The following is a 24,655-nucleotide window of genomic DNA, read 5'->3' as shown; positions in this document are numbered from 1 at the left end:
CAGAGACGCCTTTTAACGTGACCGTCAGGAGGGAGCACCTTTTTATAACTTGGCACAGTTTTGCTCCCTGGCCTCCCATGACGCTGGTTCATCATGCCTCCACCAAGCCACAGGGCATCAAATACTTTGAGGCAGGAAGCCTTTTCACTGAGCATAATGGGGGCACTGAGTGGCCCACCCACCCACCCAGCCATCCCTGAGATTAGCCACTGCTGGGATCACCAGGAGTCCCTGAGCTAGTGACTTTGCCAGCTCCCTCTCAGCAGACCAACATGCCCAGACCTGGCTCGGCTCTGCCACCAGCGCCCTCCCCCCACTGTGACTGGATGCCCCCTTGCAACTCTCTGGGACCCCTGGCACAGAACAAGGAGGGGGTTGGGGCCAGGGAGAGGGGATGTTTAGACTTGAGGTCTTTCTGCCATCACCCCTGCATGGAACTTCCACCCCGGGGGCACAGACCAGACCACGCAGAAGGGTAGCCCCTGAGTGAATGAATGAAGAGGAGCAAGGTTAGGTACGAGCCCTTCTCAAAGTCCTCCAGACACTCAGAGCGCCTCCCCTTGGTTCAGAAGCCCCATTCCCAGGCTAAGAAGGAAAAAAAAAGAAAATAGAAGATCTATGCCCAGGGGCGCCTGGGTGGCTCAGTCGGTTGGGCGTCCGACTTCGGCTCGGGTCATGATCTTACGGTCCGTGAGTTCGAGCCCCGTGTCGGGCTCTGTGCTGACAGCTCAGAGCCTGGAGCCTGCTTCGGATTCTGTGTCTCCCTCTCTCTCTGCCCCTCCCCTGCTCACGCTCTGTCTCTCTCTCTCTATCAAAAAATGAATAAACGTTAAAAAAAAAATCTATGCCCAGCCTTAATTCCAGTGCACCCCTACCCTGGGCTTGCCACAGTGTGACCCAGCCCAGAGAGTACAGGGGAAGGGTCCTTGCTCACCGATGTCCTCCTTTCCCAAAGGCAAGGACTTCGCTTTCTGCTGGTTCCGCCAGCCCACAGTCCCTTTCCTGGCTGCCACATGGTAGGAGGAATGCCCACAGTGCACCTTAGTCCTACAAGGACCTTGTCCCTAACAGGTAGAGCTTGTCCTAATAAGCAGGGCTCCACTGACCACATGGTACATAGACCCCTCTCTCCCATAACAAGGGGCATGGGGCAGGGGGCGGGGGAGCAGGCAAGCAAGAAGCTTGGGAAACATACACGCGTGCGCACACACACACACACACACACACACACACACAGCCCCAGCAAACACCAGGCCAGGTCACCACCCATTGCTTCCCTTCCCCGGTGCCCGTGCCAGCCCCACCTGAGCTCATCCAGACACAGGAGGGGTGGGGCCTGTGGGCTATCAGCCACGTGTAGGGCCTGGAGGGGAAGAGGGAGGGAGGGTGGGAGGGCCAAGTGCTGCTCTTCAGGCAGGTCTGAAGGTGAACTGCACCTCCCCCTTGAGCAGTCTTGATCCCAGGAGTCAGGAGTGAACACAGCCGCCTGCCCGCTCTGGACACCAGGTATGTGCCTTTATTCTTTAAGGACGAGAGGGAGACTCAGCACCTTCACCAACCTCATTTAACCCTTTGTCCTCAGCTTCTCCACGTGTCCTGGGGCTCCAAGTGAAGGTGGAGAGAAAGGGGAGGAGGCCGTAGATGACAGAGAGATGGTCTCAGGACCACAGACCCCGGAGTTCAGCGCTTTAAGAGAAGGAAATCTGTACCCTTCGGTGTACAGATGAGGGAACCAAGGTCCAGGGCTGGGGTGGAAAGAGGCTTGCCCAAGGTCACAGAGACTTGGGAAGGGAATGGACAGAGAACCCAGGCCTCCTGCCTCCCAGCCCACAGCACGAAGCCTGTCCCTGAGCCCCCATGCTGGGCCATTCAGAGGCTGCCAGGAATGGGGGGGGGGGGGGCATGGCCATACGAGGGTCTGCTTTAGTGAGTCTGGGATGGGAAAATCAGAAGCCACTCTTCAAGGATGGGGGTGGGGTGGAGATGGGCTGTAGAGGCAAAATGCTTTGGAGAGGAGGCTCAGGCTTCACCTTCTGTCACCCTCCCCCTTTGCTGACCTGGGCTCATAGTAGGAGGGAGAGAGTAAGTCAATGAAATGGAAACAGGGATTTGCCAAGGTACAGGATCCCCCTGGCTCCGGAGCCCTTGGAAACAAAGTTATTTGAGTCCAAATCAGAAAGGGGAATATATGGGAAGGACCTATGAATAGGGCAGAGCTGGCTGGAGCCCTATACACCCCCAACACATACAGAGGCAGGTGTGTGTGTGCGCGCGCACACACACACACACACACACACACAGAGTCTGGAGCCCCAGCAACCCTCACCTAGAGGGTGAGGAAAGAAAGAGCTAGAGAGTGGGCTGGTGGGGGTGTCCAAGAATAAAGGAGTGAGATCCAGCCCCTGCCCTGGAAGTGTTCAAGGTGAGAAGAGAGTTTGAACAAGACCCTGAGGGGCTACCTGCCTTTCACTCAATCCCAGGCCTGTCCCACTGGGTTCCAGAATCCCAGAAGGAGCAGATGTGAAATGGGTCTTAGCTCTGAAGCAGTAACACAAGGTTAAGAGTTTGGGACTGTGGAGCCAAGACCACCCAGGCTCAAAACTACTGGGTTCAAACGCCATTTCCACCAGTGGATTCTGCAGGCTCTATGACCTGAGTCAAATCCCTGAACCTCTCCAGCCCCATAGTAATAGTACCCTCCTCATGGAGCCACGGAGAAAATGAGATGAGTACATTTTAAGCTCCATTATTATTATATCCCCATCATACAGATGGGACAACTGAGGCCCATAGGGGAAAGGGTAGCAGTTTTCCAATCAGTAAGCAGGCATCCCGAGTGATAACCCCAGCCCACAATGTGCTCTGCAAAGTCAGTAACCCCAGGCTCCTCTGTGGGGCCCAGCCAAAAACCCCTCAGGGTGCACTGAGATCCTGCCCCAGTAAACTCAGGCCACCTGGAGCATGTGAGGAAAGAGCCACAGCTCCGCGTCCTCGGTTGCTCCTAGGAAGGAGCTCAGAGGACTATTCCCTTCCACTGCCATTTATAGACATCCTTCCCAAGCTTGGGATGCACCGCCCCCTCCAGGCCCCAGCCAAGGAGAAGTCTGGCAACAGAGCCTACAGGAGCCATGGGGGACAAGGGAGACTGGCTTTTCTCATTAATTTGCTGTGTGACCTTGGGCAAATCGTACACCCTCTCTGGACCTCGGATATCCCTCTGCATTTGAACTCCATGCGGTAAAGGGAGTTAAGAATCCCAAGTCCCGCAGCCTGGGTCTGAATCTCAGCTCTACTTTTCTGGATGTGTGACCTATGTAGATTCCTTAACCTCTCTGAGTCTCAGTTTCTTCACCTGTAAAATGGACTAGTTAATAGAGATACAACAATTCCTAGTGATGTGGGGGATTCGAATAGTTACCATGTGTAAAACACATAGGTGAGAGCTTGGCACATGGCGAGTGCTCAGTAAACGGGAGCTATGATTACTATTGTGAAAGTGTTATACTCTACATAAGCCCTTCTTTCCAAGTATTTAGAATTTCCCAGCTGCTTTCACTCACCGATTCCACACCTCTCTCTGGGAGGATACAGGGCAGGAATTCTTATTCTTAGCTCACAGACGAGGAAACTGAGGGTCAGAGTTATACCTTACAGAGCTGTTTGAGCTGGGACTTGAATCTGAATCTTCAGCCTCCACAGTTTGCATTTGCCCTAGACTGGTCTCTATGCCTTCTCCAGCCCTGGGGTCTGATGTGATGGAGGCATTTTGAGAAGAGGGAGAAGTAGAGTCAGGGGGTGGTGTGGGGCACACAGTGAGGCTCAGGGCTAGCAGTGGTCGTACAACCAGCAAGTCCCCTCTCCTTACAGTTTTCTTGGCAGCCCCAATCCCAGAACCTGTCACCACCTACCCAGCCCAACCTATAAGAAACTACTAACATGTGGCATTAAGGCTAGACAACAAGGAGAACTTTCCACACTAAGGGAAACAGGGAAGTCGGAACATCTCTTTCCCAAATGAGCCCACAGGGAATGATTATCAACTGATGATGTCACTGCCAAGCTCAGAACTATTCTGTGGCTCCTCATTGCCCTCAGGGTGCAGCAGGCACTACAGAGCCCAGCCTACATCTGCAGGGTCTGGCCAGCCTGCCTCCCCCCACCTCATCTTTCCCCCCATCCAACTAGGTGCTCTCTGTTTCTCAGATGCTCAGTAATACCTAGTGATGTCCCCTGCCCACTAGGGCCCTGAACATACCTGTCTCTTCACCCTACTTGCCTTGCTCAGCTAGCTCTTGCTTTTCCTTGTTGTCTCCCTTTACATGTCCCTTCCTCCAGGAAGTCCTCCCTGACCTCCACACCAGTGCCTACAGAGTCTCCTTGCTTTGCCTCTTCCCCGGGAACCCTGTTTAGAATTGCTCACCTGCTTGCTTGTCTGTTTCACCAATTGGCCCACATGCAGTAGCAGCTAAATACAGGGTTTCTGACATCAGGCAGGCTGAGGTCCTGTCCTGCTCTGATACTTGTTGGCCGTATGACCCTTGGGCGGGTAACTGACCGCTCTGTCTCTCCAGTCACACATCATAAAATGGAAAATAATAGTATCTACCTCGTATGGTTGTTAGGAGGAGTTTAAATGGTTTTCTGTGTAATATGTGTGCATAGTAATTACTCAATAAATATTAGCTAGTATTTATTTAATAAATAAGGCTGTGACATAGTAGATATTCAATAACCTCTCAATAAAAGAGATTTTATTTAAGAATCACTTACATAATGCTTTTTATGTGTCACGCACTGTTCTAAGTATGCTACAAATCTTAACTCATTTTACAGATCAGGAAAACTGAGGTACAGAGAAGTTAATTAATTTGTCCAACATTGTACAGCTACTAAGTAGTAGAGCCAGGATGCAAACCCAGACAGTCTGGCTCCAGTATCCTTGCTTCTTATTTTATTATTATTTTTTAAATACTTATTAAGTAATCTCAACACCCAACATGCCACCCAAACTCACAACCCTGAGATCAAGAGTCACATGCTCTTCCGACTGAGCCAGCCAGGCGCCACTCCACCCCCACCCCCACCCCTGCCAGTATCCATGCTTTTAATGAGTGAATAAATAAGCCTTTGCCTTGTGGGGAGGGGTGGCAGGGGCTTCATCTACCAAAGTTACTCAGTTCCCAACCTTGGTATCTTTCAGGTCCTGGGAGCTTCCGGTTGGCAAGTGACATCTCTGGGGTGTAACTGAGGCTGATTTGAAACCAGAGGTAAACCGACAGTCACTGGCCCCACCATGTCGCAAGTGATGTCCAGCCCCCTGCTGGCAGGAGGCCATGCAGTCAGCCTGACTCCCTGTGAAGAACCCAGGAGGGTCCTGCACCCAGCACCCAGCCCCAGCCTGCCGCCCCAGTGTCCTTACTACACCACAGAAGGCTGGGGAGCCCAGGCCCTGATGGCCCCTACACCCAACAAGGGGCCCCCCAGCAGGCTCCAGCAAGGCCCACAGACTGGGGCCAAAGCCAGCTGCCTCCTACAGTCCCCTGCTGAGCAGGCCTCAGGGGCCCTGGAGGACCTTGACTCCTACATTGACTTCTCACTGGAGAGCCTCAACCAGATGATTCTGGAACTGGACCCCACCTTCCAGCTGCTCCCCCCAGGAGCTGGTACGCCCTGGGCCGAACCTACCCAGAGCATTACCACAAAGAAAAAGAAAGACGAGCCTGAAGCCTTGGGTAAGGACGTGGGGCACAGTGCCAGAAGGGGGGACCAGACCTCATGAGGAAGAAGGACTTTTTCCAACAAATCAGAGGAGCAGGAGACTATGTCCTATTGGGAGGTGCTGGGCAGCCCTAAACAAGTTACTTAGCCTCTGTTTTCTCTCCTGTATAAAGGAGATAAATACAAGTTTCCCTCACTATCCAATTCTATTTTATTACTGAGTTTGGAAAGGTGATGGATACCTGTTTTATGCGATTTTTCAGACTTTAAATAAGCTACTATATATAAGAATTTCACACAATGCCATGCAGTAAATAAGAGCTTGATAAATGTGGAATCCCTGAACCTCACTGTTCTATGGTATATCTCTTGAGGTCCTAACCCCGGTCCCCTGAAACTCTTGTAGGATTGCTCTCTGGGCCCCTGTTGCTGTTTAGGGGAGTATCTCTCTGGGGAGTCCCAAGCTGGAAGTAGAGTCACAGAGGTCAGTCTACTTAGGGCAGGACCCTGCTGTGTCTCAGGGGTGGTGTGCTGGTAAATGTCTAACACCTAGCTCCACGATGGGATGGGAGAGAGCCCTGATTTGAAACATCTGCCACCAGGACCGATTTCAAACTATCAACATGATGTCACTGAATGTAGCACTGGAAAGACATGCCTGTACAAGGCCGTTATTGTATTTATAGTATTTCTATTATACAATACAATAGATATTAATAACCTCAAGAATATAGATGATAGTGGAGTGCCTGGCTGGCTCAGTCAGAAGAGCATGTGACTCGTGATCTCAGGGTCGTGAATCTGAGCCCTACGTTGGGCGTAGAGATTACTTAAATAAACAAAACTTTTTAAAAATAGAGTTTAGATTATAGTAAAATAGTTGGAATGTGGTGAGTTGTATTTATTACTTTTGTTTTTATCATAAGTTATTTCGTTGTAAGTTTGCATGATTAAAAAAATGTTTAATGTTTATTTATATTTTGAGAAAGAGAGAGACAGTGCAAGCGGGGGAGGGGCAGGCAGAGAGGGAGACACAGAATCCGAATGAGGCTCCAGGCTCTGAGGTGTCAGCACAGAGCACGACGCGGGGCTCCAACCCATGAGATCATGACCTGAGCCGAAGTCGGATGCCCAACCGACTGAGCCACCCAGGCGCCCCTATATAATTTGATTTTTAATCATGTCTAAGTTTAGAACTCAGCTGGACAAAATCTGAAAAATTTAACAATCAGCTCCCATGGACTGGTACAACTAACTTCAATATACCACCACATCTAAGGAATTCTAGAAATCCCTACATCTGGTGTCCGTTTCCCCAACAAAGAGTTTCAAGTATACTCTGAGGATAAGGATCAAGACGCAGCAGCCCCATTAGATAGGCCAGAAGACTGAGATCTCCAGGGCGGTAAACATGGATTAAGGGGTACAATTAGGATTAGAGATAGGGTCCATAAGAATTTCTACTTATTGAACACTTATTATGTCCAAGCACTGTGCTGAGCCCCTTACAGGAGAACATTTAATCCTCCCAATCTATTCCCATGAAATATTTTCTGCCCATTTTACAGATGAAAAAACTGAGGCTGATGGACTTCAGTAAGGAGCCAGTCCAGCCTAATCACTGGAGGTGGACAAACCTTATACAAGCTATTGACTTCACTTCTTTGTCTCCTACTCCTCGTCTGTAAAACAGAGACGAGTTCTTACCTCAAAGGGGGTCGCAGGGATTAAAAGAAATAACACTTGTTGAGGGTTTATCACAAATCCTGGCACACTGTTAGTCATTATGAATGACAGCTGGGTTTTTTCTTAATTTTTTTTAACATTTATTCATTTTTGAGAGTGAGAGAGACAGAGCATGAGCGGGGGAGGGGCAGAGAGAGAGGGAGACACAGAATCAGAAACAGGATCCAGGCTCCAAGCTGTCAGCACAGGGCCCGACGCGGGGCTCGAACTCACAGACTGCGAGATCATGACCTGAGCCGAAGTTGGTTGCTCAACTGACTGAGCCACCCAGGCACCCCACAGCTGTTTTAATTAAACACTGGGGTTGCATTTAGGACCAGCCCCAGGATAGGTTCAGGGTCTGGGGCGGAGGTGAGCCCAGCACCCAGGTCCTCTGGCGCCCGAGTTCCCAGCCTCCAGCCTGCCTCCTCCCCCTCCCATTGAGCATTGCCGACCAAGGCTGTTATAAGAACCACCTCTATGCCCCCAAGATCTTCCTGCTTCTGGAGGCCAGTCACAGGCATGTCTCTGCAGGGAAGGTCACTTGGGTCTAATTACCATTGGCAGGAGCAAGCCCAGGGCTTTAATGTTCATGCCCGAAGGCAGGGGTTCCACACATTCAAGGCCAGCTGGGGCAAGACCAGTCTCTGTGGAGCATCCACATGTATGGGGTGGGGACGCTGACAACCAGGCCCTTTCTCCAGGGGCCAAAGGTCAGTAGTCTGGAAGCTCAGATGCTCTGAGCTATGTCCACCTGACTCTGGGTAGCAGAGGGGTTTGGGGAATGAGTGGGCAGCCAACAGTGGTCATAGGGTCCTGATGAAGCCCCCCAGCTCTGCCCTAGCCTCTTGTGATGGAATAAGAAAATACTCTCTCTAACCTCCACCTGAATGGCAGTGATGCCTGGGAGCTCACTACCTCCTGAGAGAGCCAGCATAGTCAGCTCCCAGTTAGACTGTGATCACTAATAGCACATCACTGTGATGGGTGGCACCTGTCTCATGCATCTCCACCTGCCGAAACCCTCACCTCAGACCACCACTCCTGGTGACAGCAATTGCCAGCCCATGGCAGCATAGCTAATTCTGGGCACAGTGGTGAGTTCTCATTGGGCCAAAGGTATCCAAATGTGTGGGATGCCCCACCTTTGCCTCTCATCCCTCCTTCTCTTGGGGTGTCAAGGGGAATTGTGGTGCTAGCGGATGTTTACTTTTTCTCTTTGTCCTCACTTGGCAAAATTAGACATTAAGCGTCGGCGATCCTATGCTTCTCCCTTCCCTAAATGTACATAGATTTTGTAGTGCATGATCTCAGCATCGACCCTGTGAAGGAAATAGTGGCAGGCTCATTTCACAAATGAGAAAATGAGGCTCAGGGAGAAGAAGAAGTAATGACCCATGGTCACACAGCCAGTGAGTCATAGGCCAGGCCTCAAAGCCCAGGCTTCTGGCCTCCAGAGTCTGTGTTCTTGCCTTTCTCTCTTTGGTGCTAGTTTCCTGCCCTCCAGAGCTTTGAAGAACAAATCTGTTTGGAGGCAGCCTGAGGGCTCCTCTTCTGGGTTCCACCTCCCCCCAGTACTCACACACCTCCCCCAGCTCCTCTGCCCCTGCCCCTTCCTTCAGACTTACCCTGGGTGGGGGTGGGGGGGTGTGGGGCATCCCACCAGGAGGATGGCTTCTCCAAGCAAACACCATATCCATCTCCAACACCCCTCCCCATCTTTGGAACAGGAGCCCACATTTCATTTTCCAGCAATTTCTGCCAGGCAAGGCTGTTTGCCAATCCCAAGTGAAGGGTGTTTAATAACTATCTCTCTGCCCCCCACCCACATGCCCCCTTCCACCAGCCCAGCTTGGTGCTGGCGCCTGCATCCACCCAGCACTGCTCAGACTTGCCCCACAGGCCTGTAAACAGCGGCTGCACCCTGGGGAGGGTGTGGGGGCCTCCACTCCCCCAGCCACATGCACCTCAGGGCAGCAGGGAGAGGTGACTCACAGCTCCAGGACTCCTTCAGTCCTCCCTTCCCAACCCTACTCTGCAGTCCCCAAGAAAGGCCTTTGGTTGGTGTTTGGATGACCCAGTGAGTAGGAAGCTCAGAGCTTCACCAGGCCAAGAGACCCTCTCCAAAGCAGCCAAGGACTTCTCACAAGGACCAGGCCTTGGGAAAGTGTCCTGAGGAGCCCCTCCTCCTGGAAGGGGCCCCCGAAAATGAGCACAGGAGCAGGAGTCGGATTCCTCCGCTCCCTGGCTGTGTGGCATTGGATAACTCACTCAACCTTTCTGAGCCTTGATTTCTCATCTGTTATATGGAATAACATTTTTTACTTCAACGGAGTTGTTGTGAGGATTAAATGAGCCAATACAGGTAATGTGTTTGCAACAGCGCTGGCACACAGCACTCAATAAATACCAGCCTTCATTAAAAAATTATGCAATAAATGCCAGTTCCATTGCCACATTTCTCTGAGCCTCAGTTTCCTCCTCTGTAAAAGCAATGGCTGCTGGCATTGAGCATAAGGGCCGAGAGGATTACGGGTATAAGCACTATAAAGTCCTATAAAAATAGAAGTTGTGCTTGCCAACCTTCTGGAAGAATCCACCCCATTCCAAGACCTCTACTTTTTCAGAACCCACAATACATGTGCCAAATCGTCTTCTCTTGCCCTCAGCAGTAGGACTCCCACTTTAGCTGGACAGTGTCAGCCATCTGACCAATACTGGTCTCAAAAAGCAGGCACTCGGGAGAAGTTCCCTGAAGCCTACCATGCGCCAAGCTCCAGGCATCGTTCATCAATGTATTTTATCCTTACCAAAATCTCAGGAGGTTGGTTTTAGATCCCCACTTTGCAGATGAGGAAACTGAGGCTCACAGTGGTTAGGAATGTTACCTGATGCCTCTTGGCGGGAAAGTGGCAAAGCCAGGATTCACACCCAGGTTTATCTGACGACAAAGCCAGGCCTGTTCCTCTACCCCTTGGAACAGCATGCTCAGGTCAGCCTCCCAGCCCCCCTCATCTGATGTAATCCTCCACCTCCACCCCAGCCCAAAGCAGGCTCAGACAGAGGCAGTAACCGCCAGCAGGCTCAGAGGTCCTACCCGGGAGCGGGCTGGGGCAGGCAGGGATTCCACAGTCATGGTGGGCGGGAGTTGATGCATGTGCCAAAGCCCAAGGGGGTGGGAGGCCGGCAGACAGGAGCTGAAGGTGCAGTTTCCCGCTGACTTTGCCCCAGTTTCCATCCTGGGAAGCCGGAGGCAGGACTCAACAGGCCTGCAGGAGGGAGCAGCTAGGTAGCCCCCCTCCCCCCCCACACACACACCTTCCACCACCTTTGCTGGAACAGCACCAAGGACAGTTCCCTTCCCCCAGGTCAGGACCAGGGGTGTCCATACTCACCCTGGAGAAAACCACCCATTGCCCCACTCCAGGGAGGAGCAATTTCTCAGAACAAGAGTCCTGGATGCCCCCATTGGGAAAAGGAAAGAGCACTGGAGTGAGCCACCACCCTGGGGCATGTTTAATATCCAACAACTGTGCACCAGCTACAAGCATGACCTGGGAGGTCCACAGCTTGATAATGTAGCAAACCCTACCTTCTGGGAGCTCCTGCTCTAAAGCGGACTTCTCAAAACTCTAAAGTGCACTCAGATTCCAGGGAGTCTTGCTAAAATGCAGACTCTGATTCAGCAGGCTTGCAGTGGAAACAGATTATACGAATCTTACCAGCTCCCAGGTAAAGTGGTGGTGCTGGGCTGGGCTGGGGGCCACAGTGGTGTGGCTTGGTGCACATTGGAACCAGCTGGGGGACTAAACAAACAACCTGAGGTGTGGGTTTATACCAAATATTCTGATCTATTTGGCACAAGGTGTAGCCTTGGGCATTAGGACTTTTAAAAGCTCATCAGATGAGTCTAATGTGCCACCAAGCTTGAGACCCCCTGCCTTCATTGTAGACACAGATGTAGAAACACCCTTCAAACACCCTGACCAATGGAGGCATCAGAAAATGTGACTGGCACACTCCAAAAAGCAGTCATTTCAACCTGGGGAGGGGGACATTCACTCAGGAAAAGATTCCCTAGTTTAAAAGATTTATGTGCCAAGAACAGTGCTATGTCTCCATCTTGTCTCATCCTTACTGTAACACAAAGAGGCTGGGTATAGTCACCCCATTTTACAGGTGTGGAAGCCAAGGTTCTAGTTGCTGAAGTCCTTTGGCCAAGTTCTGTGATAGTAAGTGGCAGAGTCAGATCTGAAACCCAGGTCTGTCAGATTCCAAGACCTGTGTTCATTCCACTGCATCTCCACATGAAAGGAAGATATCACAAAGAGGGTGACTTTGAAACAGTGCCTAGAAGGTGGAGCTGGGTGCTAATCCTAATCCAGCAAACTCCTCCTCCCTGAGCCTGTTTCTACATCGGTCTAAAAGAGGAGAGACCAGATGGGCTTGAGGACTCTTCCAGCATTCCTGTTCTGTGAATACAGGCTCCCAGGTTTCATCGATGCTCTGCTCTCTCCCCAGACATAAAGTACATCGAGGTGACCTCCACCAGATCAAGGTGCCATGATGGCCCCCAGCGCTGCTCCAGCCCATCTGTCACTCCACCCTTCGGCTCCCCGCGCAGTGGTGGTCTCCTCCTTTCCAGAGACATCCCTCGAGAAACTCGAAGCAGCAGCGAGAGCCTCATCTTCTCTGGGAGCCAGGGCAGGGGGCACCAGCGCCCCCCTCCCCACTGTGGGGCTCCCTCCTCTCATTCCCCACCCTCTCCCAGCATCTCCATCCCCTGCATGGGGAACAAGACGTCAGGCCCCCATGGCTTGGGCTCTCCACTGGTGGCTTCTCCAGGCTTGGAGAAGGGGCTGGGGGGCCTGGCCCCACAGCGGGGCAGCAGGGTCTCTGTATTGTCAGCCAGCCCAGCATCTGACATCAGCTATGTGTTTGGAAGGTAGGTCACTCCCATCATAGCTTCTGATATTGCCTCCACAACACACACACACACACACACACACACACACAGATCCTAAAATAGATGGGCACCCTGCTCTATCTGAGCAAAATCAGGATGTGTACCAAAAACATGAGTGAATATTCTCTTTTATGCCATCACAGCCATTTGGACCTCAAGCTTTCCTCAAGCATTTAGAACATAACTCAATATACAAAGATTTTTATTCATGCCTACCTCTTGGGAAAAGAACTGATGAGGCTTACCTTCATCCTTTTCCAGCATTCATACAACCCATCTCAAGGAAGAGAGCTCTTTTTTCAACCTCAAAACACAAGGGCATAAATAAAATTTGGGGGCTTAGGGAAAACCATTTAGGAAAGGAAAGCCTCCCTCCTCTTTATTGCTAGCAAGACCTAGGAGGAGGGAGGCCAACCTGCCTGAGCATTATTCCTAATTGCCACAGCCCCGTGTGCAGGCCTCACAGTGGAGCTGCACACACAGACACCCTGCCCAGGAGGACCAAACTGCAGGACCTCTGTCCCCCACACCAACTCCAAAGCTGCTGTGCCAAGGCAGTAGTTGGCAAGGAGGTTGGGATTCCATAGCCATGGCCGTTGGCATGGGCCTCTGAGCTCAGAGAGAAGTCTGGCTGGATGCAGAGCTGGCCCCCTCCTCTTCCTCCAGCTGGGGAGCTCCCTCTGCATCCACCATAGACACGGTCCGGCCTGGGTCCAGCCTGCGTGCAAAGCTCTTGGGAGTATTGGGGTGCTTGTGTGATAGCTGTCAGAACTTCCTGGCTGGGAAGGCAGAGGGAATCCGGTCCAGCCCAAGCCCACATGTCCTGCAAGGAATCAGCTCATTGGCTACTTTAAGTGACCAAAGACTTGGCAGTACAGAGATATTTCTGTACCCTTCAGCATCCCTTGGGGATCAGGTGGGCATGTACTTTGTCCTGGGCTATGGGGAATGGAGTATACAATACTCTGTTTAACCAGAACTCTAGGCCCCGAGTGTCCACTCTGACATCCTAACACCCTGCCTGTCTGGTGCCCTCCCTGCAGCAGCCAGTCCCTCCTCCACTCCAGCATCTCCAGCCATCAGTCATCTTCTAGGTCCTTGGAAAGCCCAGCCAGCTCTTCCTCCAGTCTCCACAGCCTTGGCCAAATGTCTCTGTGCACGAAAGCCAGTGACTTCCAGGTCCCCAGCAACCCCACTGCAGGCATGGGCCAGCCCAGAGCAACCCACTCCCCACCACTGGCCAAGGAGCATGCCAGCAGCTGCCCGCCCTCCATCACCAACTCCATGGTGGACATACCCATCGTGCTGATCAACGGCTGCCCAGAACCAGGGTCTCCTCCATCCCAGCCGACCCCAGGACACCAGGACTTTGTCCGACCTGGGGCCACTTCTTCCGGCCACTCCTGTCCGGCCACCAGGAGCCACAGCCAGACCCTGCCAGACGCCCCTCTTACCACATCCTCGGAGGGTATGTTGTAAATCAATACTTAAACCGTTGTGAAGTTTGGCTTGGGGGAATAGATAAAACATCAGTGGGTTTCTGCAATAGCAAGTCAACACGCTGAATACCTACTGTGTGCCAAGCACTTTGCCAAGTAGTAGGGACAGAGAGATGGCCACAGTCTAGAAGGAGATACAAAAGCCAAGGAATCCGTGTAGAGTAGAGTAGGATAAACACAGAAGTAAAGAGATGTCCTAAGTCTTGGGGGGGTCACAGAGGGAGGAGTGATCCTTTTAGTCTGAAAAACTGGGAAAGCTCCTCAGAGGACGTGACATCTGAGCTGAATCTGGAAAGTGGATGGAGTCTGTAGCCAGAGCAGGAGAGGAGGGGCATTCCCAGCAGAGGGAACAGCGAGTCCACAGTCATGAAGGTGTAGAAGCACATGCATGTTTAGGAAATGACTGCAGTGTTGGGTGTGGGGTCAAGTCATTGAGTCATCTGGGGCCAGATTGGGAAAGGCCTTGAACCCCAGGCTAGAGCGGATTTTACCCGTTAGGCCACGGGGACCTTAGCAGAGCGTCTCAATCGAGAGAGTGATGGGGTCGGAGGTGCACGTTTGATAGATCACTCTGGCAGAGGAGCTGTAGGGAGAACTGTTTTGTTTTGGTTTTCATCACGAAGTGGTCCAGACAAGCTATAATGGGGGCCTGAACCAGGGCAGGGCAGGGCAGTGGAGGAGAGGGGACGGAGCCAAGAGACCCTCGGGATATGAAAACAGCAGGCTTGATGACTAACCCACAAGAGGGAGAGGGAGAAGGAGAGTCAGTCCTACCTCTGACGTTCATGGATGACGAGCACACAGAGGGCTGACCGAGACAATGCATTCCAATTCAGACAGCTAAAAACCACAAAACAGCAAACACCCTCCTTCCCGTAGTCTGTGACTACAGGCATCCAAAAAGAACAAAACCAGCCAGAACCCAAAGCAGGAAACACAGAGGCCCAGCCTTAGCACCCACGGGGTACATCTCTCCAGAGTAAAGCTCTTGCACAGCCCCCGGGGACACTGTCCCTGCTCTGGCCTCATTCAGTCACCTCCTTCCTGAGGCTTCTCAGCCCTCACTCAGCCACAAGCATCAGGGTGACTCCTGGGGGGTGTGATGTTCACTCTGGCCCACGCTGCCATTCAGGAAGCCATGTCAATGTAAGCAAGAGAAAATGGTATGACGGGTGTGCTTTGAATCTGCTCTGATCGTTTTCCCAGGGCAAATCGTTTGCAGATTTTAGTACATCTTTTTTTATAATGAGTTGCTCTCAACTGGCCATAACACACCTTTTTAAGATGCCAAAATTGAGAACCACAGCTCTCTGTCTTAGGGGACCTGGGAAAATGGCCATTCTGTCATTTCAAAAAGCACATTTACTTAGCCTGGTAATATTCCCATCCTGGTTTGGTGATGCCCCAGGATATCACTAATTATACCCTGGAACCTTATCAAATTCTGCAAACCATTCTCAAAACAAAATCCATGCTAATCGCCTAGGCTATTGGAGTATTAAAGACCCTGAGAGGCTGGTTAGTACATTCGGTCCTCTCTGGGCTTCAGGAGCAAAACAACTGTCCCAAATCAGAGTCAGGAATCCTGTCTCCTGACTTCTTCTGCACAGGCTCATCGGCCCAGATCTGCTGCTTTCTTTTCCTCAACCTTTTCTTTCAATTTCTTTTCCAACCCCCCCCCCCCCAAGACACTTGTAGGATTCTTAAGGAGGAAGAGAGGGTAAAATCAAACAGATGATGCATCTCAGAATCTCTTATTTATCCCTTCTTTCGGTCCACACCAGACAACACTAGATTTGAGAAACTGTTTCTCATTAAACTGAGATTTTTATCTGTTTGTGATTCATTACCAAGGATACAAGGGGAGACTCCTAAGTCCTACATGTGCCAAGCCCTGGAATTCTTCTGTTGGATTTTGCCTCTTGCAGGACGTTGGAGATACAATGGGGTTGGGGTAGGGTGGGGCGGGTTGAACGGGACCACTGCACAGAGGAGGGGGGAGGGTCTCTCAGCTCCCTTCTGTCCAGCCTACAGGGTCCACCCTCTCTGTCTCCAGGTCCCCCCAGGGACATGCAGCCCACGATGAAGTTTGTGATGGACACATCTAAATACTGGTTTAAGCCAAGCATCACCCGGGAACAAGGTAAAAGGAAGCACTGTGTTTCAACGGATGAGTGACCCAAGAGGCTGGGTTCCCCACCTTGTATCAGGCATATGGGGCCCTGGGTCATGTTAGGGGAGGGAAAGACAAATGGTAGGTCCAGGGAAGGGGGTTATCCTGTGAATCTCTTGTCTCAAGGAAATAGAGACTGCAGCAGGAAGGGTAGAGATTAGATAATAGAAAGGACTTCCTGGGAACAAAAAGTGATTCTGTAATGTCTGCTCTATGAAGACCTAAGGGGGCTGGGGGACAGAGGGTGTCCAGAAGAGAGGGAGGAGGGTGCGGTTAACTGTCTCTGACCCAAGGATTGTTCCAGCAATCGAGCTGCTGAGGAAGGAGGAGCCAGGGGCTTTCGTCGTGAGGGACAGTTCTTCCTACCGAGGTTCCTTCGGCCTTGCCTTGAAGGTGCATGAGGCTCCTGCACCTGCCCAGAACCGATCAGGTACACACCGGTCTCTGTCCTCACTCAAGACCTCGCAGACGCAATGGAGTGTGGTAGGCTTTAGTCCCAGCTCTGCTGCTGCCTTGCAGCAGGCCTGTAATGACAGCTGGGAGGACGGTCCACCTCAGGGCTCTCCCAGCTGCCTTCCTGCAGGGGGACTCTAGAAGGAGCTCCTTCCACGGCAAGCCTAAGCTGCTTCTGCCTCCCGGAGTCCCCAGATTCCCCGCTCTGCTCTCCTGGGGGGCCAAAGAGGAAGTTCCCAGCCCCTCTCCAGGATCCTCTCCTCTGGGCGCCCACCTCTGTCCAGACCAGATTTATTGTGAAGGAACCTAAGGTAGTCATAATGTGTGTGCCCTAGCTTATGATATGTGTGTGACAGTTTATCACATGTGATAGCTTATCACACGCTTTCCCGTGGCCTCACACACAACACACACAGCTGTGGGGCATCCACCCTACACCAGGATACGCTGGGAAGACAGATAAAGACAGATCATATCATTATAGTACAAGGTACCTAAGTACCAGCCCCTCACCAAACCCCAGAATTGCAGCTCTCACGTGACGAACAGATGAGGTAAATGGGGCTCCGAGAATTAGCTGATGACCCCCCAGAGCAAGGATGAAAACCCCAAATGCATGCTCTCTACACCACGCCTCTCTGTCTAAATAAGAAAGTGACCTCTGGGTGGCGTTGGTTGTCAACGAGCCTTGCCAGCGAGCACAGAGAGGAGGAAGCCAGGGGCTGGTGAGAACAAGCAGACGGACATTGTTCACCCTCCAGGGCCAGCCTGGCGTCAGCAGGGACCGTCTGGTGGAGAATAATAGCCCCTGGGAAGGAGTGGGTAGGGGGAGAGAGAAATCAGGCTGATGCGTTAAAATCTGATTTGAGTAGTCATTGAGGACCAACCCCCGTAGCTCTTGAAACCAAGAGAAGGATCTCCTGAGAGAATTACTGGACACAGAAGCCTTTGAGCAAGGGCGTTGACACCTCCTTTGTGGGAGGCGTTGAAGACAGGGTTCTTACCAGCAGTCCCACCCAGAGCCAGGGGAATGGACAAGTTCACCTCTGGACAGACCAGGAGGAGGCAGGTCAGGGAATGAGATGGTCAGCGTTCGGCCAACACTGGACTCTGGAACTCCCATCCACACGCACTCTTTCTTCTTTCTTTGTCCAGGTGAGGACAACAGTGACCTCATCCGCCACTTCCTCATTGAGTCTTCTGCCAAAGGGGTGCATCTCAAAGGAGCAGATGAGGAGCCTTACTTTGGTGAGCGTCTCCGGCCTGCAGGCCCCGGGGTGGGCCCTGCCCTTCCGGGCCGGGAGGCTGGTCGGGGACAGGCCTTCTCACACAGAGCTGCCCGTCTCCTTGCAGGGAGCCTCTCTGCCTTTGTGTGCCAGCATTCCATCATGGCCCTGGCCCTGCCCTGCAAACTCACCATCCCGCAGAAAGGTGGGTGTGGGCCCCAGAGAGGCAGCATCGGGGCACTGGGCCTGTGTGTTCCTACTACAAAGGCTCCTAGTGGTCACATCTCACCTTATTTATGGATTAGTGTCACAGTTAAAAGTGCGTTGTCTAGCATCCATCCGGCATCGCCACTTCCTGGCTTGAGGAGGTTGACCTCTCTGAGCCTCTGTTTCCTCCTCTACAAAATGGGGACAGCCGTCATCATACCACAACTGTGTCAAATAGGTGTTATCCTCATTTCACAGATAAGAAAAAGGGGGCTCAAGGGGCTGAGTAATTCACCCCAAGGTATACAGATCATACATCAAACCGAGACCAGGAAGTCCCATCCGGAGCCTACAGCCCAGTAGGCTGGTGAGCCGGACTAGACGATCTCAGGGTGTGCAGGAGGAGCAGCAGGGCGGTTCTGGGAGAGGAGTCGGGGCAGGGGAAGCTGCCAGTGTGGTGATGTGGAGGGCCTCCCTACTTTCTGAAAAGAAAGGCCTGGGTTTAGGAAGGGCCTGAAAGAAGGGAGGAGGTCAGAGGCTCCTGAGGGTCAGGTGATTACAGCAGATCCAGGGGCTGGAGGAGTGAGGAGGAAAAGGAGGGATCAAAAGACTTGCAAGCTAGGCATCTGGGGAGCCCCAAGTGGCCCCGTTTGTCCGATTACGGTAATCACTCCAGGTTCCTCAGCGGCTTGCTTCCTGAAGGTGGGGGCGGAGGTGGGAGAGGTTCAAAGGGATTAATGTTCCTAAGAGAAGGGTCCGTTCACTCCGCCCCCGCCCCCTCCGGGGCCTGTTCTTTGCTTTGGCTCAGAATTGGGAGGTGGAGAAGCCTCAGACCCTGCTACAGGCAGCCGGGCCTCCTGCCTAAAGAAATCCGCAGGTGAGTGGCATGGAGGAGGCTCCAGTCTTGGCTATGCCCCCGCGGGCACCTCCCAGCCCCACACTCACTCACATGGGCATGCAGGCCCGCACGCGTTCCCATCACAGCTTTATTTCTTCATCCTTACGAAGGTGCCCCGGTTCTCCCCATCCCTGTAAACCCGGAGGTGAAAGGCCGCAGGCCTGGGGGGTGCAGGCAGTGGGCAGAAGACAGGGAGGTGGGTGAGGCTTACGCCCCATCCTGCACACATATGGGCACATGTGGACATGCCGAGGTCTCTCTGGTCCTGAGGGACCTGCCCTGGAGGTGGTCTGTGGATCTGGGATCCTCTGTGGAGTGTCAGGTCCAAGTCTTGGGGGTTTCCAAGGGGGAAAGGTCGTTCGTCTTCTCGTCCAGAGGCCAGGCACAGATCAGCCCTTGTCTGAGTGACAGCTCCTGCAACGGGCCCTTCCCCATCCTTGCCTTCTCCACCTTCTCTTGACAATGAACCAGGGCCCCAGGGTGGGTGGAGGTCGAGGCAGTGCCACCCATGCTTCTGGACAGAAGGAAGGTTTGTCTGGACATCCCTAACATAGGGCAACAGCCCCTCCTTTACTCCACCCTGAGGGCCAGAGGCCAGAGCAATGCAAAGCCACAGATGATCCCGAAGTCCCCTGGGACTGGTCCTCTGCATGGTGGATCCTGGCAGGGCCCAAGCACAGCATTTACCTTCCACAGGCTGCCATGCCCTGTACTTGACCTCCGTGAGTGTAGAGACCCTGAGCGGAGCCCTGGCCGTGCGGAAGGCCATCTCAACCACCTTTGAAAGGGACGTCCTCCCCACACCCACCGTGGTCCACTTCAAAGTCACCGATCAAGGCATCACCCTGACGGATGTCCAGAGGAAGTAAGGGACTTCCTTTGCCCTGGGGCTGCTGGGCTGGGCAGGGGGAAGTGGAGGGGATGGCTGAGACGGCCATGGATCAGTGATGAAAGTAAGATTCAGGATCATGGACCCAACGTGGTCAGTGACTTGCTGAGTGACTCCAGGCAAGTTCCCTGCCTTCTCTGAGCCTCACACCAATGACCTCCTACCAAAGTCCCCCTTCCCTATGACCAACAGAGATGGAATTAACCAGGATTCACTGGGCACTGGTTAAATCTGCATCCATTGATGGCACATCTGCAAAAGGCCAGACTCTGGCTGCCCACTGGGACACAGTGGATGAGATCACTCCTTCCCCAGGCTTAGGGCTTCGCAGTCTAGCAGGAGCCCGCTCCTGGGCTGGAGGAACAAGAGATGAGCAAGATGCCATTACGATCCTCAAGCAGTTACATGACACAGTGGGCGTGGGGTGGGGAGAGGGTAAAAAACCCCAATATGTAGGACACAAGGCAGATTCATTCCATGACTGGAAAGAAGTGCCAACGTGTGCCCCAGGGCCCAGCAGGGCAGGCTGTAAGGGTCTAGCTGGGAGGTTTCTTAGAGAGCAGGGCATGTGACTTCCGGGAGAGCTGGAGATGATGGAGGTAGGACATGGCCCTGGGATAGGCTCTCATCAGCTCTCCTTCTCTCCCTGCCTCTTCCAGGGTGTTTTTCCGGCGCCATTACCCCCTCACCACCATCCGCTTCTGTGGCATGGACCCCGAGCAACGGAAGTGAGTTCAAGGCTGGGCTGAACTCAGGAAAGCCATCCAGGGCCTAGCTGCCCACTGGGGTTTCTTGCTGACTCTGGGACTGGGATCACAGACAGAGCCTGTGAGCCTCGAGGGGCCAGGAGCAACGGGATGAGGGCAGGGTGGGACCCTGTGGGGTGTGGACGCAGTTGGCCGTGCTCCCCTCGCTGCTCAGCCAGAGTCCTGCGGAATGCAGAGAGGTCTCAGTACTCACAAATGTCCATCTTCCTTTCCCACAGGTGGCAAAAATATTGCAAGCCCTCCTGGTAAGGCCTTCCTGTGCACTGTCAGTCACCATAAGAGGTCTCCCTGGGGCAGGGCCTGGGACCCAACAGGAGAAGGGAGTTACAGAAGGAGGGAGCCCCTGTCCTGATCTTAAGAGAGCCCATGGTTTTGATGGGGTGGCACCAGCCCCAGTCCTCAGAGAGCCTCCAGTCTGAAGGAGGAGTCATGAGCCTGGGAGCCCCCAGTCTAATGTAGGAGGCACAGGGTCTAACCTCAGGGAGCTTTAATCTATAGCGATGCCCAATCTGATGGTCAAAACACATCCTTGCCCTCAGGAACCTCCCACTAGGATGAGGAATACACAGGTCCTGTCCTCAGAGCCCCCCCCCCCATTCAAAATGAGGGAAACTTAGATCTTGAGGAGGAGGAGGCATATCCTATCCTCAGCGAGCTGGGGAAGGGGCAGCAGGAGAGTACTGTATTTGCTGAGATCACCTCTCCTAACCTCTCTGGGCCCCACCACCTCACTCAGCCTGTGCTCTCCCACCAGGATCTTTGGATTTGTGGCCAAGAGCCAGACAGAGTCCCAGGAGAATGTATGCCACCTGTTCGCAGAGTATGACACGGTCCAGTCGGCCTCCCAGGTCCTCAGCCTCGTGGGTACTCTGCTGCAGGACACAGAGAGGATGTAGGGGGAGGGAGCTCCCTCTGCACCTTCCCAGACATCCCATCATACACTGATGAGCCAATCTATTGGACTGGAGGAGAGAGATACCACACCTTGGTGAAACCCTTGAAACCCTGTGACCTTCATCAGTGACCTTCAGCCAGACCCCACTGTGTCTCAGTTTCCTCAACCAAATAAGGAGGCCATAGACAGGACCAGCTGTTCTCAGACTTTGGTGGGCATCTTAACAAGTTCCCTGTGATCCTGAAGCACACCCACACCTGAGGACCACATGGAAACAACCTCTGAGGACCCCGGACTCCATCAACGTGGATACTACCAACACAGCAGCTTGAGTTAGAGACGTGTGACCCTCTGTCGTGGCAAACAGCAGGTGCTGGGTCAGGACCCATGCTCCCCTAGCTCAAGGCTGACCTGGGAAAGATGGTCTGCAAGAATTGACCAAAGGAGGAATGGACTGACTCTATTTCCCTCCATATCCGTTTCTTCCACCCCCACCCCCCTGCCACTTCTGCAATTGCTTCTTGGGCAGCTGTTCCCAGGACAAAGTAGGATCTTCCTGCCCTGGATTCTTTAGGCCAATGTGGCCATGATTGTCAGGGCAGCTTAGCCAGGGGAAACTTGGCCCTATGGTCAGAGACCACCCAGCTGGCCTCACATTCCCGATGTCTAATCCCCGCACTGCAAATGAGTATCAGCCCCATCTTTTCTTTCAATTTTTTGGTTAGCAAGTGTCCTCCAGCTGTCACAACTGCCCTAATGCTCCTTATGCAACCCACAGGAGGGAGGTGGGGGCCGGGAGACAAGGGTCAGCTTTCTCTGGTTCTGCCTCAGCCCCAGTCTTGTCGAGTGTCTCCTGGTCCCCAAAACACACTCATAGAGAAACGCCGACAAGTGTGCACAGCAGTAGGGCATCAACTGGCCTTCCAGCCACACGGGGGCAGCAGAGAGTCATGAATGCAAACAGCCAGCCAACTCCAGAGGCCTGGAGAAGCTGGGCGGTCTTTCTCCCACCCCACTTCCATCAAGACTCCCAAGAAGCTGGAATAGTTTGTCTAACAGGCCTGGGGTCCTAAGAAAACCACAACATGAGGATGGAAGAGGCTCGGAGAAGAAGCCCACTTTTGTTCTACCAGGAGCAAGTGCCTGCCTCCTCCCAGCTGTGGGCCCTGCCACCGCATCATTATCATTATCTTTGGCCAAAGCAGAGCCTGACAGATTATGGTTTCAACCCAGGCAGCCAAACTGGACTGAAGCTGCCCTGGGCTGGAGGGACTGGCTGAGAGCAGCCCACCCAGCCTGTGCTCAGGCACTGCCCCATCCCTGGAGAGTACAGAACACTGGACAAGGTTCTCGAGGTCACAGTGGCCAAGTTCTCAAGGTTATATTCAGGCGGCTGGCAGAGACCCCTTTTACCCATGGGTGCCTGTGTAGTTCCCATGGAAAATAAAATTTCTGTCTTGGCATAACGGTTGGTTCTAAGGCAATCAGGGCTGCCCCCTCAGAGGTGGAGACCTACACAGAGAGGCGACCTGAGTTGGCAGGCAATGACAGTGTCCTAGAGAAGACTGCATTTGCCACACTCCCTCCTACTCCCCTGGCCACAGCAGTACAGTAGCCACTGGCTTCCCTTCATAAACCATCTCTTAAACCATTCATGTGGTGTTCACCACATTTCTGGCATACTCGGTTTTCTTCTTCACAACTCCTTGCCTACCATTATGCCAGGAAGACGGAGAGTTGAGATTTTGCCCGTGTCCCAGGGCTGAAGGTGAGTGTGTGTAGCCCCCCCGATGGATTCCAAGGTCTCATTCGGGCTCCCTGAGGGATGAGAGGCAGGTGAAACATGGGCAGCTCAAGGGGAGTCTGGAAGAGTCTCTGAACCCAGATGAGCCCCGGGCTACCAACTCAGCCCTGGAGAAATGGACAATGGCTTCATCATTTCATCCTGGGCGGGGGGGGGGGGGGGGGGGGGGCGTTCTACCATTAGCTTCTGCCAGTTGGCAATTGGCAGTCCAAGTCTTGCCAGATGGTACAGGAGGGGCCTCGGGAAATCCACTTTCCTAGAGACCCTTAAGAAGGGGGGCTGTTGCTTCTGTTTAGGCTGAGCTCTATGACCCAGTGGCAGGAGCTGCCCTGAAGGGTCTGTGAAGAGACTCTCCCAACGGCTTTGAAATGCCATTGAGGGGCCCTGCCTCCCCTCTCACTACCAAACTTCAATTCCAGCCTCCCGCCCCAGCAGCCCCCCTCGACCTGGCCGTGGGCTGAGTCCACTGAAGGTAATTTATCTTCTCTGCCGCATTTACCATAAAGCTCATCTTTCCTCCAGGAAGATTTAACAAAAAATTTGACTTAGACTTTTGCCGATGGGGAGAGCAGCCAGCCCAGCAAGGGTAGGAGGGTTGGTGGGCAGAGGGGAGGAAGGACAGCCACCAAGCCAGGAGTCAGGAGAGGAGGTGTCTTCACATCTCAAGAGTTCTCTGTCCAGGAGGCCCCAGGCCTTGCAGCCCTTGGTCTGAAGCCTCCCTCACCAGTGTCATTCCTCCCAACTTTCCATCCTTCCATGTCCTGCTGTCTATACACATATACCTCCTGTCCACCCCTCCCTCAATCTCCCTCCCCACGTTCTCCCTTTTCGTTCTCACCTCATTCTTTCTTGACCCACCTGCTCTCAAACCTGTCCTCTCCCTCTTTACAGAAAAACCTTCCTCTCTCCAACTTTTGTCCCATTTATTTTTTTTACTGTTTATTTATTTATTTAGAAGGGGGAGGGGCAGAGAGGGAGGGAGAGCGAGACTCCCAAGCAGGTTCTGCATTGTCAGCACAGAGCCAGACGTGGGGCTCGATCTCACGAGCCTTGAGATCATGACCTGGGCTGAAATTAAGAGTTGGACGTTTAACCAACTGAGCCACCAGGGTGCCCTCACTCTTGTCCCATTTAATTTCCTCACCCCATTGTCCCAGATGGCTGGACCCAGAGCAAAGGCCAGCTAGAGTTGATGGGAAGGGAGAGGGACAGCCACCTGCACCGCCAACCATTTTTCAAGCCTCAGATTCCCACCCTCTCCAAAGCCTGCCTCCTCTCTGGCTACAGAGTGACCTCCCCAGAAACCCGAAGCACCCTCCCGCCCTGCCACCTCATCTGTCTGCTCACCTACACACATCTGCCTGCTCACCTCTTCTCTTTCATCCTCAGCCTCCTGTCCTTAACTCTCGAGCCATCCAACAGGCTGTGGGCTTGG

General features: G+C 53.0%; 1 protein-coding gene across 2 annotated transcripts; it reads left to right on the top strand.

The window, feature by feature from the left end:
• The first annotated feature begins 1,394 nt into the window (after window positions 1–1,394).
• On the top strand, window positions 1,395–22,882 carry TNS4 (tensin 4). Of its 2 annotated transcripts, XM_086687254.1 has the most exons (13): window positions 1,395–1,506; window positions 5,201–5,732; window positions 11,965–12,388; window positions 13,453–13,877; window positions 15,965–16,051; window positions 16,386–16,511; window positions 17,690–17,782; window positions 17,888–17,965; window positions 18,776–18,844; window positions 19,562–19,730; window positions 20,414–20,482; window positions 20,740–20,766; window positions 21,276–22,882. In XM_086687254.1, the coding sequence occupies exons 2-13, from the start codon at window positions 5,294–5,296 to the stop codon at window positions 21,415–21,417; spliced, it is 2,148 nt and encodes a 715-aa protein (XP_086543380.1). In that variant the 5' UTR covers window positions 1,395–1,506; window positions 5,201–5,293; the 3' UTR covers window positions 21,418–22,882. The 2 variants fall into 2 exon arrangements, with proteins under 2 accessions (XP_086543380.1, XP_086543381.1); XM_086687255.1 differs by lacking the exon at window positions 20,740–20,766.
• Window positions 22,883–24,655: the final 1,773 nt, after the last annotated feature.

The sequence above is a fragment of the Puma concolor genome, chromosome E1 (genome assembly GCF_028749965.1).
Source record: "Puma concolor isolate L17-30 chromosome E1, mPumCon1.1.hap2, whole genome shotgun sequence".
Lineage (NCBI taxonomy): Eukaryota > Metazoa > Chordata > Mammalia > Carnivora > Felidae > Puma > Puma concolor.
This window is presented reverse-complemented; position numbering and strand designations above follow the sequence as displayed.

Excerpts from the sequence above, each read along its gene's own strand:
- TNS4 (XM_086687254.1), top strand. The coding sequence starts at position 5,294 with ATGTCGCAAGTGATGTCCAGCCCCCTGCTGGCAGGAGGCCATGCAGTC. Across the intron at positions 18,845-19,561 it reads CTGCCTAAAGAAATCCGCAG|GCTGCCATGCCCTGTACTTG; the intron begins GTGAGTGGCATG and ends TACCTTCCACAG. Across the intron at positions 20,767-21,275 it reads AAATATTGCAAGCCCTCCTG|GATCTTTGGATTTGTGGCCA; the intron begins GTAAGGCCTTCC and ends CTCTCCCACCAG.